Consider the following 17,318-nt stretch of genomic DNA (forward strand, 5'->3'; position numbering starts at 1 on the left):
TGAGATGGACACATGAACACGTATGTGTCTTTGTAACGTTGTATCCATGGCACAGTTAAATGATCAACAGTGTAAGTCAATATCAGCTGTTACCACCCGGTATAATGATCATATCTGCAAGACGTCATGCTCAAAATCAGACGCCTAGTCCTCAACTGAGGGATGTGTTGCCATTCCGGGTGCAATTCCTGGGTCAATTCTTGGTGATTCTGTACTGGAGGATCCCCGGCTCTAACCCTACGCCCAAACTGATCCCATAGGTGCTCGAATGGATTCAGGTCTGGGCTTCGATAAGGCCAATGCAGAGCCTGACACCAGTCTAAACGGTCCCGCATGTATCGCGGCGAACCGAGTGGACGTTTTCTGACCCTTATAGGCCTTGGGCTAGGTATGACCCACGAGCACCCCCCCACATCCAAACCCCACTAAATTTTTTTAAAGCCCATAAACATATTAAACATGATTTTGAATGTTAACAAGAAAAAAGTTGGGACGAACTTCTTGTTACAGCCTATCAAAGTATGGTACCCTATATTGCGTTTTCGCCCCGTTTTGCCGTATATCACTTGGGGCTATCATTACGTTTTGGGTTGTCATCTCAATAGTGATCCACTGATCTTCAAGTGTGATATACCACTGGAAGCCATATATAAGTACCTCTCCAATGAGGTATCAATAATTGGTATTGAGTGAATATGGACCAACCCTTGGCAAATCGAACGTCATATATCCCGACAAAACCAAATTCTTCTCGCAGAAACCTTTAATCCGGAATATGTTCTAGGTACGTGTGCCTGATTCCACTATAATCTTCAAACACATGTTCCAGTACAGTCCCGAACTATTTATTAACTCTCAACTGTATTTAACTCTTACGAAGAAGCCAGCTGTCTGTCTGTAAGAGTGAGTGAGTGAGTTTGGTTTTACGCCGCTTTTAGGAATATTCCAGCAATATCACGGCGGGGGACACCAGAAATGGGCTTCACACATTGTACCCATGTCGGGATTAGAACCCGGGTCTTCGGCGTGACGAGCGAACGCTTTAACCACTAGACTACCCGACCGCCCCTTCTGTCTGTAAGAACCTTCTCCCACTCTTAAAAAAACAAAAGATGTTTGTCTTTGAGTAAAGACGTAGAACATTCCAAAAATGACCTTTTATTATCAAAACAAAACATACACACGTTTACACAAATATACATAATATTTTATGACTCGACCATCTGTATCTCACGCTTCTTTATCCAATCGTCATATTGGATCAATGTCGGCGCCCTTCATAATAATGTTAGGTGATACAGCATGACGTAGATGAGGTCAGCCGTATGCGTGGTCAGTGTTGGAATAGCAGGCCTGCTGAACAAGGGAGCATGAAGGCCCTAGTTGGTCGCTGGAAATGTCAATTTTTCAAGCTGGGGAAGTGTTCGAACTTCGAAAGAAAGTGTTATGATGAGCAATTCCGTGATCCAAGATGAATATTGTTTTTCTATGTTTTTACCATTTTATCTGGAACGAAAATCAAATTGGTAAGACTGGTCGGCACACTTGAGTCCTACCCCTTCATTCAGCATTGTTACCAGTCCTAACATGCAAAAGATGAAATGAACACAGTCGAATTCTCATACAAGTGAACAAACAACCGTCATGATAATTTGTAAAAATATTCCTAATTTATTCAATTATTTGATCAATATCCGAAGAGCAAAAATGGCCAATCAGCTACCTTGTCCGGCTGTAACCCCACTTATATTCTCTGTGGGTTTAATACAGAATATAATCACTTGTGCAAGCCTTGATGGATCTCCCTTTGAAACGGTGCCTATTTCAAAACAGATACCACCAAGCCGTTCATAACCCCCTGTGCTTGTAGTATCAGTTCATCTCAATTCTCTATACTTTTCGACCATCTCTTCATATGGATCCTAACACGGACGAGTCACCTTGTCCATTAGTCCAGTGGGGTGGCCACGTTGTCTTCACTGATGGTCTGTCCTTGACCTTGTTGTAGTAGGCCTGCATCGCGGGGTATTTTTCAATGTCAAGGCCATATCGTACAAAAAAAGCCACATATGGAAACAGAAAGACGTCCGCCATGGTAAAGTTATTTCCCACGAGAAAATCACTTTTCTGAAACAAAATCCAAATGCATTGTGTAACATAAGACCAAGTCATATGTCACCGTTTGCTTAACATTCTTATGATCATGTGAGTAAATGTATGGAAGGTGTTTAATGGCGCAATAAGCAAAATTCCAGCTTTTCACTGCTGCCTGCAAAAGACCAAGAGTCATATATCGGTATACTGTATCTGAATTGATCGAATCTGGACTAGGCAAAACATTGAATGAAACATGGACGATTCACGCCATCGACCCTAGCCACCAGTTCCAATTCAGTCGCCTTTAACAAGCAACAACTTCTTTGAGAGGCATTTAGAAGTTGGGGTGCTAAGTAAGGATAAGATATATGGATGAACAACTTCTTTATTACATCAGCCAGAGTTGCTCTGCACAGCAAGCTGTGACACCTGGGGCTATGAGTCACCCACGCCGTTATTGTAAGACAGGTGATGCTTATATTACATTGACGACTTAAAATTGCGCGTGTCGTTACTTACGCCTGACAAATAGCCTTCCCACAGAAGCAGTTCTCTCCGAGCAGCCTTGTATTTGGGTATCATTCTGTCCTGGAAATAGAAGCAGTTATTACAATGTTTCCGCTTGCTTGTTTGACCAGGGGACATGTTATAGCATAATACAGAGTAGTTTATTATCAGTGTTTGTGTAATTTCTGATGCGGAATTACTTACCTCGTCAATCTTGTCCTTGGGGAAGAGGAACCGCACATGAGCGACCTTCTTCATGATGATGAGGCCAATGTTGTCTGTCTGGAAGGTTGTCAGAAGAGGTTAACATTACATTTAATGACCGTTGTAAATGACATGACATGAGAATATTGTTGATGTTTGTCCCTTACCCCACCCACAGTTTCACCTCCACCCCCACACAGTCTAACCCCCGCTCAACATGTCACCCCCACCCCTACACAGCATCACCTTCACACACCCCACCCTCACCTTCACACCCATACAACATCTCCATCCCAACACCCCCACCCCCAAGCCTCGCCTTCACACACCCGACCCTCACCTCCACACCACCCACACACATTCTCACTTCCACTCCCTCAACCCCCTACTTCCTCATAAATATTAGAATAATGAATTGATACTTGAAAATATCCCGAATAGCAACCCTCACAAACAGTCTAACCACCACTCCATACAACCGCTACCCCACCCTCCTTCCTTCAAACCCACACAACATCTCCACCTCAACACAACCTTACCTGAACACCCCAAGTCTCACCTCCACTGCCACACAGCCTCAACGCCACCCCTCAGACAGACCCCCGTCCTATTACACAACTACTCAGTTCCTCACATATTAAACTGGAATGTGTTTCGCTCAAAACAATGTGTCTCCCCTTCCTTTTTTGATACATTAGTTCAAATTGTTACTTTAAACGTATTTGCAAATCCGAAAACCTGAACCAGCAAATTATAACCTCGAATGATAATGGCTTCATGCAGAAATATTCATTAGCTGTAGAGTTTTGGCTGGAAAGAAACGCTAGTTGTTAGAGATTTAGTCCAAAATGTTTCCATGGAAAACACAAGAAATTAAAGAAATGAAAACTTGAAAAATATAAAAAGGCATTATCTGAGCATGTGGCCATTACACATGTATAGCTTCATGAAAAAATATTCATTGGTTTCAGAGGGAGGCATAACTAAATAAATAATATATGGAAATATCCAGACATGAGCCAGTGACTTATGTATGTGCAGGGAAAAACATTCACCACCCCCTGCATCCTAGGTTCTCCACACCCACCTCAAACATCCTCTGCAGCACCGCGCCCCGGAGTGAGTAATCATCAGGGAGGAGGGTGGTGCCCTGCTTCTGAAACTTGTGCTTGGAACAAAAGAGAATCATGCACTTCATCATTCTTACGTAAGGGCGTGTCATATTACGCTACGTTGCTATTTTGTGAAGGGGAGGTCGTAGAGGCATATCCTTGAAAGGGAGCATGGTGCTCACATAAGAATATCAATCGTGTTCGAACCCACAACCAGTGAATATGGATAGCTAAAGCACATGCAATCTCATTATAATCAGTCCGTTACTCCTACACCATACTTCTCAAAGTAAGATCAGAGGACATCCTAATGTCGCGTCAGGTGAACTTTATTTTCAGCCGAGCATCGACGAAGCTTATAAATTCCCTTTAAAAGTGAAGGAAGCATTCAGACATGGATGTCTGATTTCTGTACCTCCAAAATGAACATAATCCGGGAGTACGGAATGCAAAATACTAAAGCCGCAATATCACATCATCTTGTCGTTTCTTAGCACCATGGTATCTACACCCAAAAGGGTGTACGATCCGAATGGAAGTGGTAAAGAAATGAAACTGTTTTTGAAAGCTGACCTCCAATTGGCACAAGAACCCATGAAGCCTTAATTGGAGGGTCAAAGTTCGCTCATGCTTCGCCTGGTGCGACCTCCTATGGGTGGTTTCCTCGTCAGATCTTCACGTATTGTAAAACATCCGATATGAAATATGGTGGCAGAGCCCACTGGGCTAACAGTGTTCCCAAGTCTAATGTAATTTACTTGTTATTTGAGATAAATCTAAAATAGGTGTTGCTTGTTTGTTGTTTCCCGCCGCTCTTAGCGATGTTTCAGCTATACGACGGCGGCCTGATAAATAATCGTGTCTGGACCACACAATCAGCGATCATAGGATCCTGGCATCAGTAAGGGACGCAACTCTGCACATCGAATTGCGGCCACTTACACTAATGGGCTGCCCGTGTCCTATTTATCACCCCTATCGTGTTCTGAGTACACCCAAAGACAGAGCTACCTCCAGGTATAGACATACGGCACCGGATTCCTTTAACACAGTGCTGCCATCTTGGAAGATCGGCACCTGAGAGAAAACAATACATTAGTCCAGTAGTGTATCACTTGGTACAAGTAAGTATTCTTTTTTAATTAGTAGCATAAAATGTTGCTGAATGTTTGTTTACCTTGCTCTTTCTCTCATGTGTGTTCATGCAATCGTATTTATTTTGTTTTGACAAAAAAAATCATGTGTATCTGTTATCAAGTAACTTTCTGAAATTTTGAATAAATATTCCTTGTGCTACATTTGATTAATGAATACATTTTGATATAAATTAAGTTACTATTCTGAACAACACAAAGTGTAAATAAGACATCATTTTGCATTAACAGACTCATTTTTATTTTCCAAATCTGAACAATAATCGGATGATTTTCCCCAATATTAAGATGTAAACCAACCCAGCGTTTTTCTAAAACAGCTTTTGTTTCTGTATATAAGCATAACACATATATCAATAACATAACATGAAAAAACCTTATCAATCATCAGAACAACGACTAAAGTGTAATGTGTTTTTTGTTGTATCTAAAGTGAATCTAATGAAATATCGTTTATTTCGGTACGATGCGTTTCTGCATGTGCGTTGTCGTGTCGGAGTGAAAGATCTCGTTTGATTGAATGTGTTTCACAACGAGACACGCCAAAGCGGTGACGATTGAAAACACAGCCTATGATATATGAAGCCTTGTATCTTACCTGCCCTCGCGGGTTCAGTTTGACAACATCATCAGACTTAAGGTCCTCCAGCGTAAACCTCAGCCTCTTGTTGGGATAATCTCTCACTCCCTTCTCCTCCAGGACGAGCATCACCTTCCAACACGGAGCGCTACCTGACGCCCAGTGCAGGTGCATGTCTGATGACGCACCGGTCACTGACGAGCACTTGCGGCTGCAAACTCGTTTAAGTTGCTGAGAAGAAACTCTGAGCCCGATTTGTCGACATACATAACCCAACATGCTGACTGACCATTGGTATAGGTGGCCTAAATACTCGGAATGAGATGTTCACAGTTTTGACCGAAAGGCAAATTGAGACGGGCTTGATTGTGGAACAGGGGAGGTAACTCTAAATACCTTACTGGGGTATCCACTCTTGATTAAATACAGGTTAATGTGTTTATAAACCTAAAATAGTTTCACCATTTCACAGGCTACTATACAGAATAGGTGACAGCATTGGGATTCGGAGTATACGTATACTATCACAACGTAATTTAAGATGATTATGAAAATGATAATGCGGAATATATATAATCATCATTTTGTAAATAATGGGCATTGTTTTCTTTTGTTTGACCTTGAAATAATTCTACGTCCCATCAGAGTGTTTGTGTACAGAGCCATAAAACATTTAGACACCTGTCCATTCAAGCAGTTGAAGAAACCTATTCATTGCGAATCTAGGATTCGATCCCAGATTAATACGCATCTGGCTGGCCTAAGATACGCAACTCTGCACAGACGTCATGGCGCCCGTTCAACCGGATGTGTTGATCCGGGACGCTGTTTGAGATGAAAACAATACGACTAAACTTATGAGTCTTGTGATTTTTTCTATTTTATTAGCCAATATGTTAATATTTGACACATAACCATCTTCCCTAGGGAAGAGCGTCCACTAGCCTTTTTATCAGTCTTGTTTCCACCCTTGCAACATCAAGCCAACTTTCCTGTTATAAATATGATTGGACTATTGCACATATCGATAGTCCAATTAGACAACGTTTCACAAAGTCAACATCAACGACTGGTACACCTTTGCATGAAAGTGATTTACCGCTGGAATATGTCTTTTTCATCTTTTACCTGAGAGTGCTTTATGTAACTGGTCAGTACATGGTGTGTCTGCTAGTCTCAACTGCTAAGAGGCAATTGTTATTTAAGGAGTCGCGATCGTCTTGGCGCTGAGAGTATTTTGTGAGCATGGGCCATGGCGTGTCTGCTTGTCTCGGAAGAGAAGAAGCAAGATCTACTTCAAACATAAAATGTCAAGCAGCTGACTTCTAAAAAACACGTTACATAGAAGGTTTGCTTGGTGAGGCGGACTTCTACACAGCATTACCATGAACTGTATAGCTGTGATATAATACTCTTCTCGACATGACACAGCAGTACATCAAGCAGATGTGCTGGAGAGATGACTCCTTTTACCTCACTTACGTTTATCACCGCACACAAAATGAGACAGTCGACAAAATGTTCTGAATGGAAGCTTTCTGTCGGAGGATCTTCACACGTTAAGAGATTTCTATAGCCATGGTACGTCCTTTCATTTCGTCACACCTAGCTTTCATTGGAGTTTTCTAAGATGGTGAATTTCTCATTTTACAGTGTAGACGTCGTCGATAAAAAGGTAAGTTTTCCGGTGAGATAACTTAAAACTTTCACACTGGTATGGCTTATCCTTTTTTAGTTGTATTTGCCTCCCATGGAGATTACCCCGTTGGTATGGATCGTTTTTCATGATATCAATCACTGGTTTGCCTGGTTGAGAATAGGTTATCTACAGGTAGTCGTGCTATAGCTTGAATATTGCTGATACTGGCGTTAAACACCATTCACTCATTCATTCTAAATTTGTAAATATTTTGATCATTATACCCAAATGGGACTAGTTCTCCCTCTAGATTTTCACTACCCTCGGACTAATGGACGAGTAGTCGTGTCTACCTCAGCCCAAATAACCTAACTTAAACACGACAGAATCAATGAAAGACATTTTGTATTTCTTAAATATAAAGTGATTGATAATATCAGCAACGTCCCTCGTCGGCTACCGGAACACACGATCAGCTATCTGCAAGTTAACGAGCCCGTCTGTGAGAGTCACAGCCAGCCAACAGCATAACACGGGAAGATATGGAGTGTATTATTTTATTAAATGACAGAACTACACTACACAGCACAAATGTAACAATTCTCCAACAACTTCTTTACACATATCCATAAAACCTTTCCCTCTTTGCTTAACATAAACAATGCCTTTACAACGAAACCAAACCACCAGCATAACCAGAATGTAAATAATGCTGAAATAAATCTAGTATAATGAAACAATTGCCATTATAATCCAATATTTGTAAATGTTTTCGATAAAAAGAGAAACGTTGCAGACACCGATGTCTAGGGATTGAAGTAACAATTCAGTGAGTTAAGCGCCGGCTCAACACCTCTTGGCGTCAGTTGATTGTGGTAACATTGGTAATCTAGCAGGAGCATTGTTTTGATGTTGACAGAATCTTGGATTTCAACTTAAAACCGACGCACAGCGAATTACTAAGCCCAGGCCCACTTATTCCACTCGTCGTACTCGTGTACCATGGTTTGAATAAAACGTGTTGCGTGAGTGAGTGAGGCACACCGCTTTTAACAATATTCGAAAAAATATCATGGCGGGGAACACAATAAATGGGCTTCACACATTGTACCCATGTTTTCAATCGAACCGGGTCGAACACTTTAACCAATAGGCTACCCCACCGCCCCACGTGTCGTACAAAGTTAGGTTATCGTAAGTCAGTTTACCGTAAAGGCCGTAAATTATAGAGCCAAACACAAACCATACGCCAGCGTAATATGTAAAACTATACATCTTTTGCAATATAGGGACAAATGATTATGACTGAAGCATAACTTATGCTAAATTGAAGATGGCGTTGCATAACAGGCTGGAAAGAAGCGACCTCTGTCGTCATTCTGAGCCACAGCTCCTCACACGGGTCCCATGATGGAAGAGTCGCCGGGTCCGTCAGTCCAGTGTGGCGGCCATGTTGCTTTCACTGATGGCCTGTCCTTGACCTTGTCGTAGTAGGCACTAATGGCGGGATATTTCGAGATGTCAAGGCCGAGTCTCACCCCGAAGGCGACATACGGGAAGAAGAAGACATCCGCCATTGTGAAGTTGCTGCCGACAACATAGCCTTGGCTCTGTAGTAATTGAATGCATTTATTAGAATAGTCTCCTCAAAATAATAACAATCACCAGTTTCTTGTATTTACAAAAAAAACAAGGTATTACCTTAACAGGGCTTCAAGTAATTTTTAAAATATACAAAGCTCACAAATATTCATGGGGTAAGGGGATCAAACAGAATGGGGAATCGATCTAAGGTATTGAAAATCGATCCCAGGATATTCTGAATGATCCATGGAATTTGGGAATCAACGCCTTGTCAAGGGGAATCGATCCAAGTTATCGAGCAATAGTATGTCTTGTTTGTTCCTGCTGCGGTCTGAAAATAATCGAGTCTCGACAAACTAGTGATTGACATCACGAGCATCGATCCACGCAAATGACCTCCTGATCCATTTAGTCGCCTCTTCCAACAAGCATAGGTTGATGGGGGGTCTATATTTTTCCAGGAATATTCCGACAGGTATGGGGAATATAACATTGGGTATGAAAAATGGACTGCCGATATTGAGAATTCCACCCTTGGGCACAGTTGCACAAAATGAACTCTGCACCAAGGTGATCGCAATTCCCACACTGTAACATAGGCTCAGATAGGTGTAGCGCTAAGAACGCTTTGAGCAACGGGATTAGTAACAGTACTTACAGCCGCCAGGTGCTCCTCCCATTTCTTCAACTCAGTCCGAACAGCCTCGTACTTCGTCTTCAACAGCTCCTAAAATACAAGAAACAACGTCTAAGCCAGTACACTGTGAGTGAGTGAGTGAGTTGGGTTTAACGCCGCTTTTAACAGTATTCCAGTTATATCACGGCGTGTCAACTTAATGTGGGAGGAAAGCCCGAAGTGATGCAGGTCCCAGACGTTTACCACTTCGGTGAAACCCACGAGCACGGGTATGGTGCTGACAAACCTAGAAACATAACAGGGGCGAACCGGGATTCGAACCCACAATCATAGGTTTCTGGCGGGAGGTATATCTTTCCTTCGTGCAAATAATGAAAATATGTATTGTGAGCATTGAGGACACAAACCGATGGCTGATAGTGTGAGCAACAGTCCCGTGGTGAAACGGTCAGACTGTTCACGGTGGTCAGTTATTCAAATATTTCAACACTAGAACGTAATTTACTTCAGCCTGTCTTGCAGCATGGTCAGATATAGAACCTTGATTTGCGAATTGCGTCCCTTACTTCAGTACAGGATCCGCTAGCCGTTTATGATTCTTGGTGGGTCAGCTAAAGCCAAAGGGGTGAAAAGCAGGCTTGTGTGAGGATGCGTGTTGTACTGTGTACAGTTTTATGGTGCGAGCCCACTGAGATACGACACTGACTCATACCCGACACATATACAGACTCCCAGCCGACCAGTCCTTAGGTCATGTCTTTTATGCCGGGCGCCAGCTATGGTAACAGCATGCATACATCTTTCAGCGGCTTTTGATATGACCAGCAAGATAAAATTTAAAAAAATAATATTTTGTGCCAATTTTTGTGCTTTATGTTTTACGAAATAAATTACGCTGAACGTCCTGGATGGCCTGATTTTTTTGTGATAAAACAGTAATTGTATGGCTTCTCTTTCAGAGAGAAAGTTAAATTATATGTCTTGAAGCCCCTAAATGGTTGGTACCTACGGTAGACCTGTTATGGTGTCACAAGGGTGGACACGGAGGGACAGATCGGACATGACTTTGACTGGCAGTCTAGAAGCTGGTGAGCAAGTAAGGTGAGGTGAGGTGAAATGGGGTTTAACGTCGCGTCCAAGATTATTGCACTTATATAGCGACGTGCATGTACGTGTGTGTGTTTGTGTGGCTGCTTGTACTAGTCCGGACTGATGCCGATTTATAGTGCTAGCTCACTGAGATACCATGCCGCAGTTTAACATGAATACCCCACTCAGACACAGTATACTGACTCCGAGCCGACCAGTTCTTGTTTTAGCCCCTTAATGCCGAGCGCCAGACAGGGTAACAACAAGTACCATATTTTAACGTCTTTTGGTATGACGCGGCCGGCGATCGAACCCCGGACTTTCCGATCTCTGGGCGGACGCTCTACCACTAGACCACGGAGGCGGTCCTGGTGAGCAAGTAAGAAAACATACAGCTGTAAGGATAACTTCTGGTTTATTGCACATAGCGACGTTTTGATGTAGATTCTTGCACGTTATCAAGCTGGAGTGATGTGTCACCCCCATGATCTGACATGACTTACCTCATCAAGCTTGTCTTTAGGGGTCCTGAATCTATAGTGAACCAGGTTTGTGATGATGCTACTATCCACGTTAGACACCTGCAAAATAAGCAAATCGTATATAGTATGTTTGAGCCAGATTTGGTTGGTATGCAGTCACAATAAGCTCACCCAGTTATTCTACAGTCACATTGATTTGTATGCGGTCACGATATTAATATGCGATCACGATATTTGCATGCGGTCACGAGTCTGGATTGTCAATAGTCACAAGGTAGTATGCAGTTACAAATACAATCAGTCACAATAAACTAGTCTGGTTTCAGAATCGGCAACAATACAGTCACAACAAGTTGTAGGCTTTCACAATATTGTTGGTTGGTTGGTTGGTTGGTTGTTTAATATTCCAGCTGTATGACGGCGGTCTGTAAATAATCGAGTCTGGACCAGACAATCCAGTGATTGACATCATGAGCATTGATCCACGCCATTGGGATACGATGACATGCATCAACCAAGTCAGCGAGCCTGACCACCCGATCCCGTTACTCGCCTCTTACGACAAGCATACTCGGCTTTCACGGCAAGCATGGGTTGCTGAAGACCTATTCTACCCGGGATCTTCACGGGTCGTCAAATTGGCTTGTCTTGACTTACAAACACCCTGTAGGGAGTCGCAAGCTAAAATGTCGTTGTCTATAGCAAGCATATAATGGCAATTCTGTTGTCACCGACAGGTATCATAGTCTCAATTTGCTGGGTCGCAATTAAAATCAGCTCGACCAGCGAACAGTCACAAACAGCTCGTATTGAGCCTCAATTAACTAGTTTTCTGGAAATCGGACAATAATTCGGTAGCTAGCTTGCAGCAGCAATAAGTGCAGTCACTGTTGTGAAGGTCAAACAATCATAATGAATGAACATGCTTCGAGGCCGTAGTTAACTTTTGTTGACAGGGAGGGCAAATAAAATTATTCATTTCTTATTGAAGTTAATTTTCACAAGGAAAAATGTTTTCTATAAAAAATCCGGGGGGCGGGGCAACTGACCCAGGATTTTAGAACAGGTAGGAGATATTGTGTCTACATTGTTTCTATCTCGAACTTCGACATATACCTCGAACACTCTCTGCAAGACTCGGGCACGCTGGGCATTGTCGTCGGGCAGCAGTTTCGTTCCTTTGTCTGAAAGTTTGTTCTGCAAAATAAAATCATTTCGAATACATTACATTCCCGCACAACTCTCTCCAGTTTGTGCGATAGGGTAGCCTAGTGGTTAAAGCGTTCCCACGACCCCTGATAGGTCAGAGTGTCGTCCCATGAATATGTGTCGGACAGTGTGCAGACAGGTCGGGATTTCAATCGAAGTACAGCGCTATCAATTAGAGTTACAGTAACATAGTTTCTACACACGTACTGCGGAACTCACATTTACTTTTTCGCCCTGAAGGACATGTGATAACATTTAGACCAGTTGATTATGACACATGCTAATTTTGTTACAACAGAACAAATCTTCAAAGAAAACCCCAAAAATAATAACTCTAGGACTTCTAGGAATAATCGATTCCAATTGGTCAGAGCGCATCACATTGCGTCAGACTCAAAAGATCTGACGCTGTTGGTCAGTAAATTCAACATTGGTTATATTGTGCTGGCACAATTAGGTCCTTATTGATCTGGAAACAGCTAGTGGATTCATTTCCATGTACGCTTAATTTAGAAATCCCAGCAATAAAATTAACTGATTGGAGAATATTTAATACATAATGAGTAATTAATGTATCTGTAACTCTAGAGAGAAAATGAGCTCCCTGATAATGCATCTTGTGTACTTGAAACAAGTATACGAAAAACCAACACCACCAAAACAGAAGCCATAAGTAAACTCTCGTGCATCTTGTCTTTTCATCTACGTGCCCAACGACCCCCTTGAGGTACGATGACGCGCAATCAACGTCTTTGGGGACCTGTCCCTTACGACCTTTCAGCATACACGTAGATTCCTGGGAGCCTTACCCGGATCTCCGACTGGGTACTTGAGGATGCACTGAAGTATTTATGGATTTACGCAAAGTGTGCACACCGGTTGTAAACGTTTCCGTTTATACATCCATAAACACAAAAAATCAACCCCGAAAATCTATATTGAAGCCAATTGGTATAAATAAACAGGCCAACTATAAAAACTCCACAGACCGATTACTTGTTCATTAAAACAAACAGAAACAAAACGAGATCAGATAGATATATCTACATCGTTCAGCGCAAGAATACAACACAAGCCCCGCCAATTCTATTATGATCCAATCAGGAAACAATAGTCCGTTATATTAGTGGACGTGGCGACCGCCTCCGTGGGTCTAGAGGAAGAGCGTCCGCCCGGAGAGCGGAAGGTCGGGGTTCGATCCCCGGCCGCGTCATGCCAAAAGACGTTATATGGTACTTGTTGTTGCCCAGCCTGGCGCACAGCATTAAGGGGCTAAAACAAGGACTGGTTGGCTCGGAGTAAGTATACTGTGTCTGAGTGGGGTATTCCTGTTAAACTACGGCATGGTATCTCAGTGGGCTAGCATTATAAAATCGTGCCTGTACGTCGCTATCTAAGCGCTATAATCTTGGACGCGACGTAAATCGTCATTTCACATCACCTCATCCACGTGGCCTACTTTTCAGTTTGTGCTAAACGACAAAAATAATTGCTTGGTTAGCCAATGAAATGACCTGGAAAGACTTACAGTGTATTTATTTCAATCTAAAACACGACAACGTTACTTGGAGCACGTACTCGGCTTGAGCCCATTCCGTCGTTCTACTCGCATCTCTCCCTAATCAATAAGAAGACTTGTATTGACCCGGAATGTCACGAATGAGAACATCGGGTGATTTGACAGAGAAACGAGATTCAATATCACACAGATTTATCTTTACCACATTCCGGAATGCCGCGAGCAGTATGAATGCATCAACTATAGTCCATACGGCAGGTTTAATACATTTAACGACTGATTGATAACTAGCTCAACAACCATATACCACTGCCAGATATACCCGTCACAAATGACCAGCCCTTAACAACGTGGACGTGCTGTATGGAATGTACTCGGTCGTTACAGACAGCCCCTGCACGATGTTACAGAACACGCATGATACAACTGACCCCATATTTCACGGGTCAATATTTAGGCGCGACGTTAGGGCTGGGACGAGTCCAAATTTACTACCCGGGTACCCATTCCCCCCTATTACCCGACCCGACCCGACCCGACCCGGTACCCGCTGTAGGTCTCAAGACATAGGTACAAACTGCCCGCTTGGGTAAAGTTTGACCGTAGCCCTGGCAAAATATTTTTAGATACACATGTTAAACGAACAGGTCATGCATATACTGAAGTTGACTGCATAAAGTTTTATCTTTTTTTCAAACATATAAAAGTCAGAAGGAATGGTGCATAGTCAGAAAGAAATGGGAACATTATTGACTTGTAGTGTGGCCATTGAGTTTTGTCATTAAACGATCTATCCCGTGACAAAGCACGGGTCCGGGTAGTCCTTTGGGTACCCGGGTCCTGCTCAGTACCCACCCGACCCGAGTACCCGAGTTACCCGTCCCTGCCCTACGACGTCAATGTTGCCACACACACTGGGTATACATTATGCGATAAATGGCATGTGTAGCAAGTACCGTATCAACGTATGAAAAATGAGGGTGCCAAACCCCCCTCCCCTGAATCCCGAATACCATTTAATGTTTTACTCTGACTCTCATTCGCACACCCCTGACACATGAATACTAAAATAAAATATATACAACATTCAAAAATCTAAAATCTAAATGTTGAATCTGCGTACCAAAGACAATTGATACTTGTTTTCCGGCTCGTCACAATGATTACATTTCTGTTGTTATCAAGTTCTACTTTACCTCAAGATAAAAGCAGATTGCGCCAGACTCGTTCACAACAATATCGCCATCTTTGAAGGTCGGTACCTGAAACAAATTTCATACACAAGTGTAAACAAAAGAGATAAACATAATCACAATACGCTCATTTACTTCTTCGTTATCACTTTAATCTGGAGTATTGACAGCACATTTTGCTGGGCTTTAGAATATTTATTTATATTAGCATAAAAATATTTTACAACCTGACTTGAATAACGTAAGTGTGTGGTTGACCCGAGAAGGCTAAGTTTTTGCTCTGTTAATATTTATAAACAAATCGATGCTCATGATCGATAAGTCAATCACCGGATTGTCAGGTCCACAATCGGTTATCTACAGAGCACCGTCACATATAGCTGGAATATTGCTGACCGTGGCGCTAAACGGCGTTAAACTAAAAAAACAACAAACCCTATTGAAAAAGTCAATATTAACATTCTTATTCATAATTTAGTGATTTTGTCCATGGGAAATTTGTCTTGTATAATGTACTGTGAAAGCACAATTTTATTAGCTTTAGACGAAATATATAATGAAAGGAAATAATGCATTCTGATTGTTAATAACAATTTATTCATGACAAAACAATCTTAAATTTCTTCATACGAATATGGAGTCTGCTCGTAGTGACACATTGACTTGACTTGACTTTGTCAATAAGTACACAAGTACCCGGTCCTTGAAATTTGAATGCCTCAAAACGATCTTTTCGATGTTAAGTACGTGATATTGTTTAAACATGATTCACTGTAATTCTATAATTGTGAAACCAAAACCATGAAATTAAACAGAATATATTTTTTATGGTCTCTCAAAAATGACTCGGCAGAAACCGGTGATAACGCATCTTTTACTCCCATGAGTCCTTGAACTTCGGTGTTTCAATATGACCTCTTTTCGATGTTCAGCGCAATTACTGTGCCGGTGATGACGCAGTTTTGAGGCCCATGACATTAAGCCACCTACCTGTCCGCGAGGGTTGAGTTTCAAGACTTCCTCCGATTTGTGTTCCTTGTCGCTGAAGGAAATCTTCTTATTCGGGTAGCCCGCCAGTCCCTTTTCTTCCAGAACCAACATGGGCTTCCAACATGGAATGCTCCCAGAACCCCAGTACAGAAACATGTTGGACGACATGTTGGAAACGCTCAGTGCTTATAGTTTCGCCCTACAGTTCGCTCCTTGATCAGAGTAATGTGGACCCGTTGAAGCAGTGTGGTCTATGCGCGAGTGTTCACGGAAGTGTGTCTGTTCAAAGGTCAAGGACGACAAGCTATGTCAGACAAGGCCAGTGTCACGATGTCAGGTGAATAGATGAACTGTCGGATTGTCAACTGAAAAGTACAGTTAAAGGGAGGTAACTGTAGAGTTACACGCAACAGCAGCTATGAGCTGCACGCTCGCAGTCCATCTTTGAGTGTTGATACTGCCTTTGAAACTCATAATTTGGCATGTGGATATATACTAAGTTTTGTTTTCTAATTTTTGTATACACAATGTTATTAAATTTCGATGATAAAAAGACAAACGTTTCCTATTTTGAGTGAGTGAGTTGGGTTTAACGCCGCTTTTAACAGTATTCCAGTTATATCGCGGCGTGTGAACTTAATATTGGATGAAAGCCCGAAGTGATGCAGGTCTCAGACGTTTACCACTTCGATGAAACCCACGAGCACGGGTATGTTGCTGACAAACCTAGAAACATAATCGGGGCCTACCGGGATTCGAACCCACAATCATAGGTTTTGGCGTGCCAAAGGGACGCAACTCTGCCCAACAAATCGTGGCGCCTTAGACGACTGGGCCACCCGTGGCGCCACCTATTTTGAGAAGAGTTTCGTGTCATTAGCACCCCGTTGGCATGTGCGGTTTCTCGTGATATCAATCACTGATTTGCCTGGTCTAGAATGGAATTTAATAGAGAATATTTACAGGTGGTCGTGCTAGAGCTTGAGTATTGCTGATACTGACCTTACACTATTCACTCTTTCATTCTTAATTTGCATATTTAATTACCATTATACCCAAATAAGCTCATTCTCCATTGGAGGACGATCATAATCATTGGAAAATACACATTGCTAACGTATCAAATTCACAAGCAATGTCACAGCGGCAGCAAGCCAACAGCATAATACCAAAGCGGGTTTGGAATTTATTATTTTATTAAAACAACAATGAACGCACAGTCTATATCACAGCACAATCGTAACGTTTCCCAAACACGGTCTTTTAAACATCATTAAACATTTCCCTCTATTCATTGAACATAAAAAAATAGACACAACCAT

The 17,318-nt window shown here is 42.2% G+C and overlaps 2 protein-coding genes across 3 annotated transcripts; both read right to left on the reverse strand.

Annotated features, from left to right (window-relative positions):
• Positions 1 to 1,190: 1,190 nt before the first annotated feature.
• LOC139460231 (glutathione S-transferase A-like) lies at positions 1,191 to 5,991 on the reverse strand. Of its 2 annotated transcripts, XM_071241750.1 has the most exons (7): positions 5,673 to 5,991; positions 4,932 to 4,997; positions 3,896 to 3,976; positions 2,809 to 2,886; positions 2,617 to 2,685; positions 1,941 to 2,127; positions 1,191 to 1,506 (listed from the first exon to the last, which is right to left on the reverse strand). In XM_071241750.1, the coding sequence occupies exons 1-7, from the start codon at positions 5,931 to 5,933 to the stop codon at positions 1,487 to 1,489; spliced, it is 762 nt and encodes a 253-aa protein (XP_071097851.1). In that variant the 5' UTR covers positions 5,934 to 5,991; the 3' UTR covers positions 1,191 to 1,486. The 2 variants fall into 2 exon arrangements, with proteins under 2 accessions (XP_071097851.1, XP_071097843.1); XM_071241742.1 differs by having other exon boundaries at positions 1,191 to 2,127.
• Positions 5,992 to 7,836: 1,845 nt separating this feature from the next.
• LOC139473435 (glutathione S-transferase A-like) lies at positions 7,837 to 16,377 on the reverse strand. The gene is made up of 6 exons (XM_071256008.1): positions 15,997 to 16,377; positions 15,010 to 15,075; positions 12,202 to 12,282; positions 11,107 to 11,184; positions 9,536 to 9,604; positions 7,837 to 8,903 (listed from the first exon to the last, which is right to left on the reverse strand). The coding sequence occupies exons 1-6, from the start codon at positions 16,162 to 16,164 to the stop codon at positions 8,688 to 8,690; spliced, it is 678 nt and encodes a 225-aa protein (XP_071112109.1). The 5' UTR covers positions 16,165 to 16,377; the 3' UTR covers positions 7,837 to 8,687.
• Positions 16,378 to 17,318: the final 941 nt, after the last annotated feature.

The sequence above is a fragment of the Haliotis cracherodii genome, unplaced genomic scaffold (genome assembly GCF_022045235.1).
Source record: "Haliotis cracherodii isolate W230 unplaced genomic scaffold, xgHalCrac1.p SCAF_1, whole genome shotgun sequence".
NCBI classification, from domain to species: domain Eukaryota; kingdom Metazoa; phylum Mollusca; class Gastropoda; order Lepetellida; family Haliotidae; genus Haliotis; species Haliotis cracherodii.

Excerpts from the sequence above, each read along its gene's own strand:
- LOC139460231 (XM_071241742.1), bottom strand. The coding sequence starts at position 5,933 with ATGTTGGGTTATGTATGTCGACAAATCGGGCTCAGAGTTTCTTCTCAG. Across the intron at positions 4,998-5,672 it reads AACTGAACCCGCGAGGGCAG|GTGCCGATCTTCCAAGATGG; the intron begins GTAAGATACAAG and ends GTTTTCTCTCAG. Across the intron at positions 2,128-2,616 it reads GGGAAGGCTATTTGTCAGGC|AAAAGTGATTTTCTCGTGGG; the intron begins GTAAGTAACGAC and ends ATTTTGTTTCAG.
- LOC139473435 (XM_071256008.1), bottom strand. The coding sequence starts at position 16,164 with ATGTCGTCCAACATGTTTCTGTACTGGGGTTCTGGGAGCATTCCATGT. Across the intron at positions 15,076-15,996 it reads AACTCAACCCTCGCGGACAG|GTACCGACCTTCAAAGATGG; the intron begins GTAGGTGGCTTA and ends AATTTGTTTCAG. Across the intron at positions 11,185-12,201 it reads TCTTGCAGAGAGTGTTCGAG|GTGTCTAACGTGGATAGTAG; the intron begins GTATATGTCGAA and ends CTTATTTTGCAG.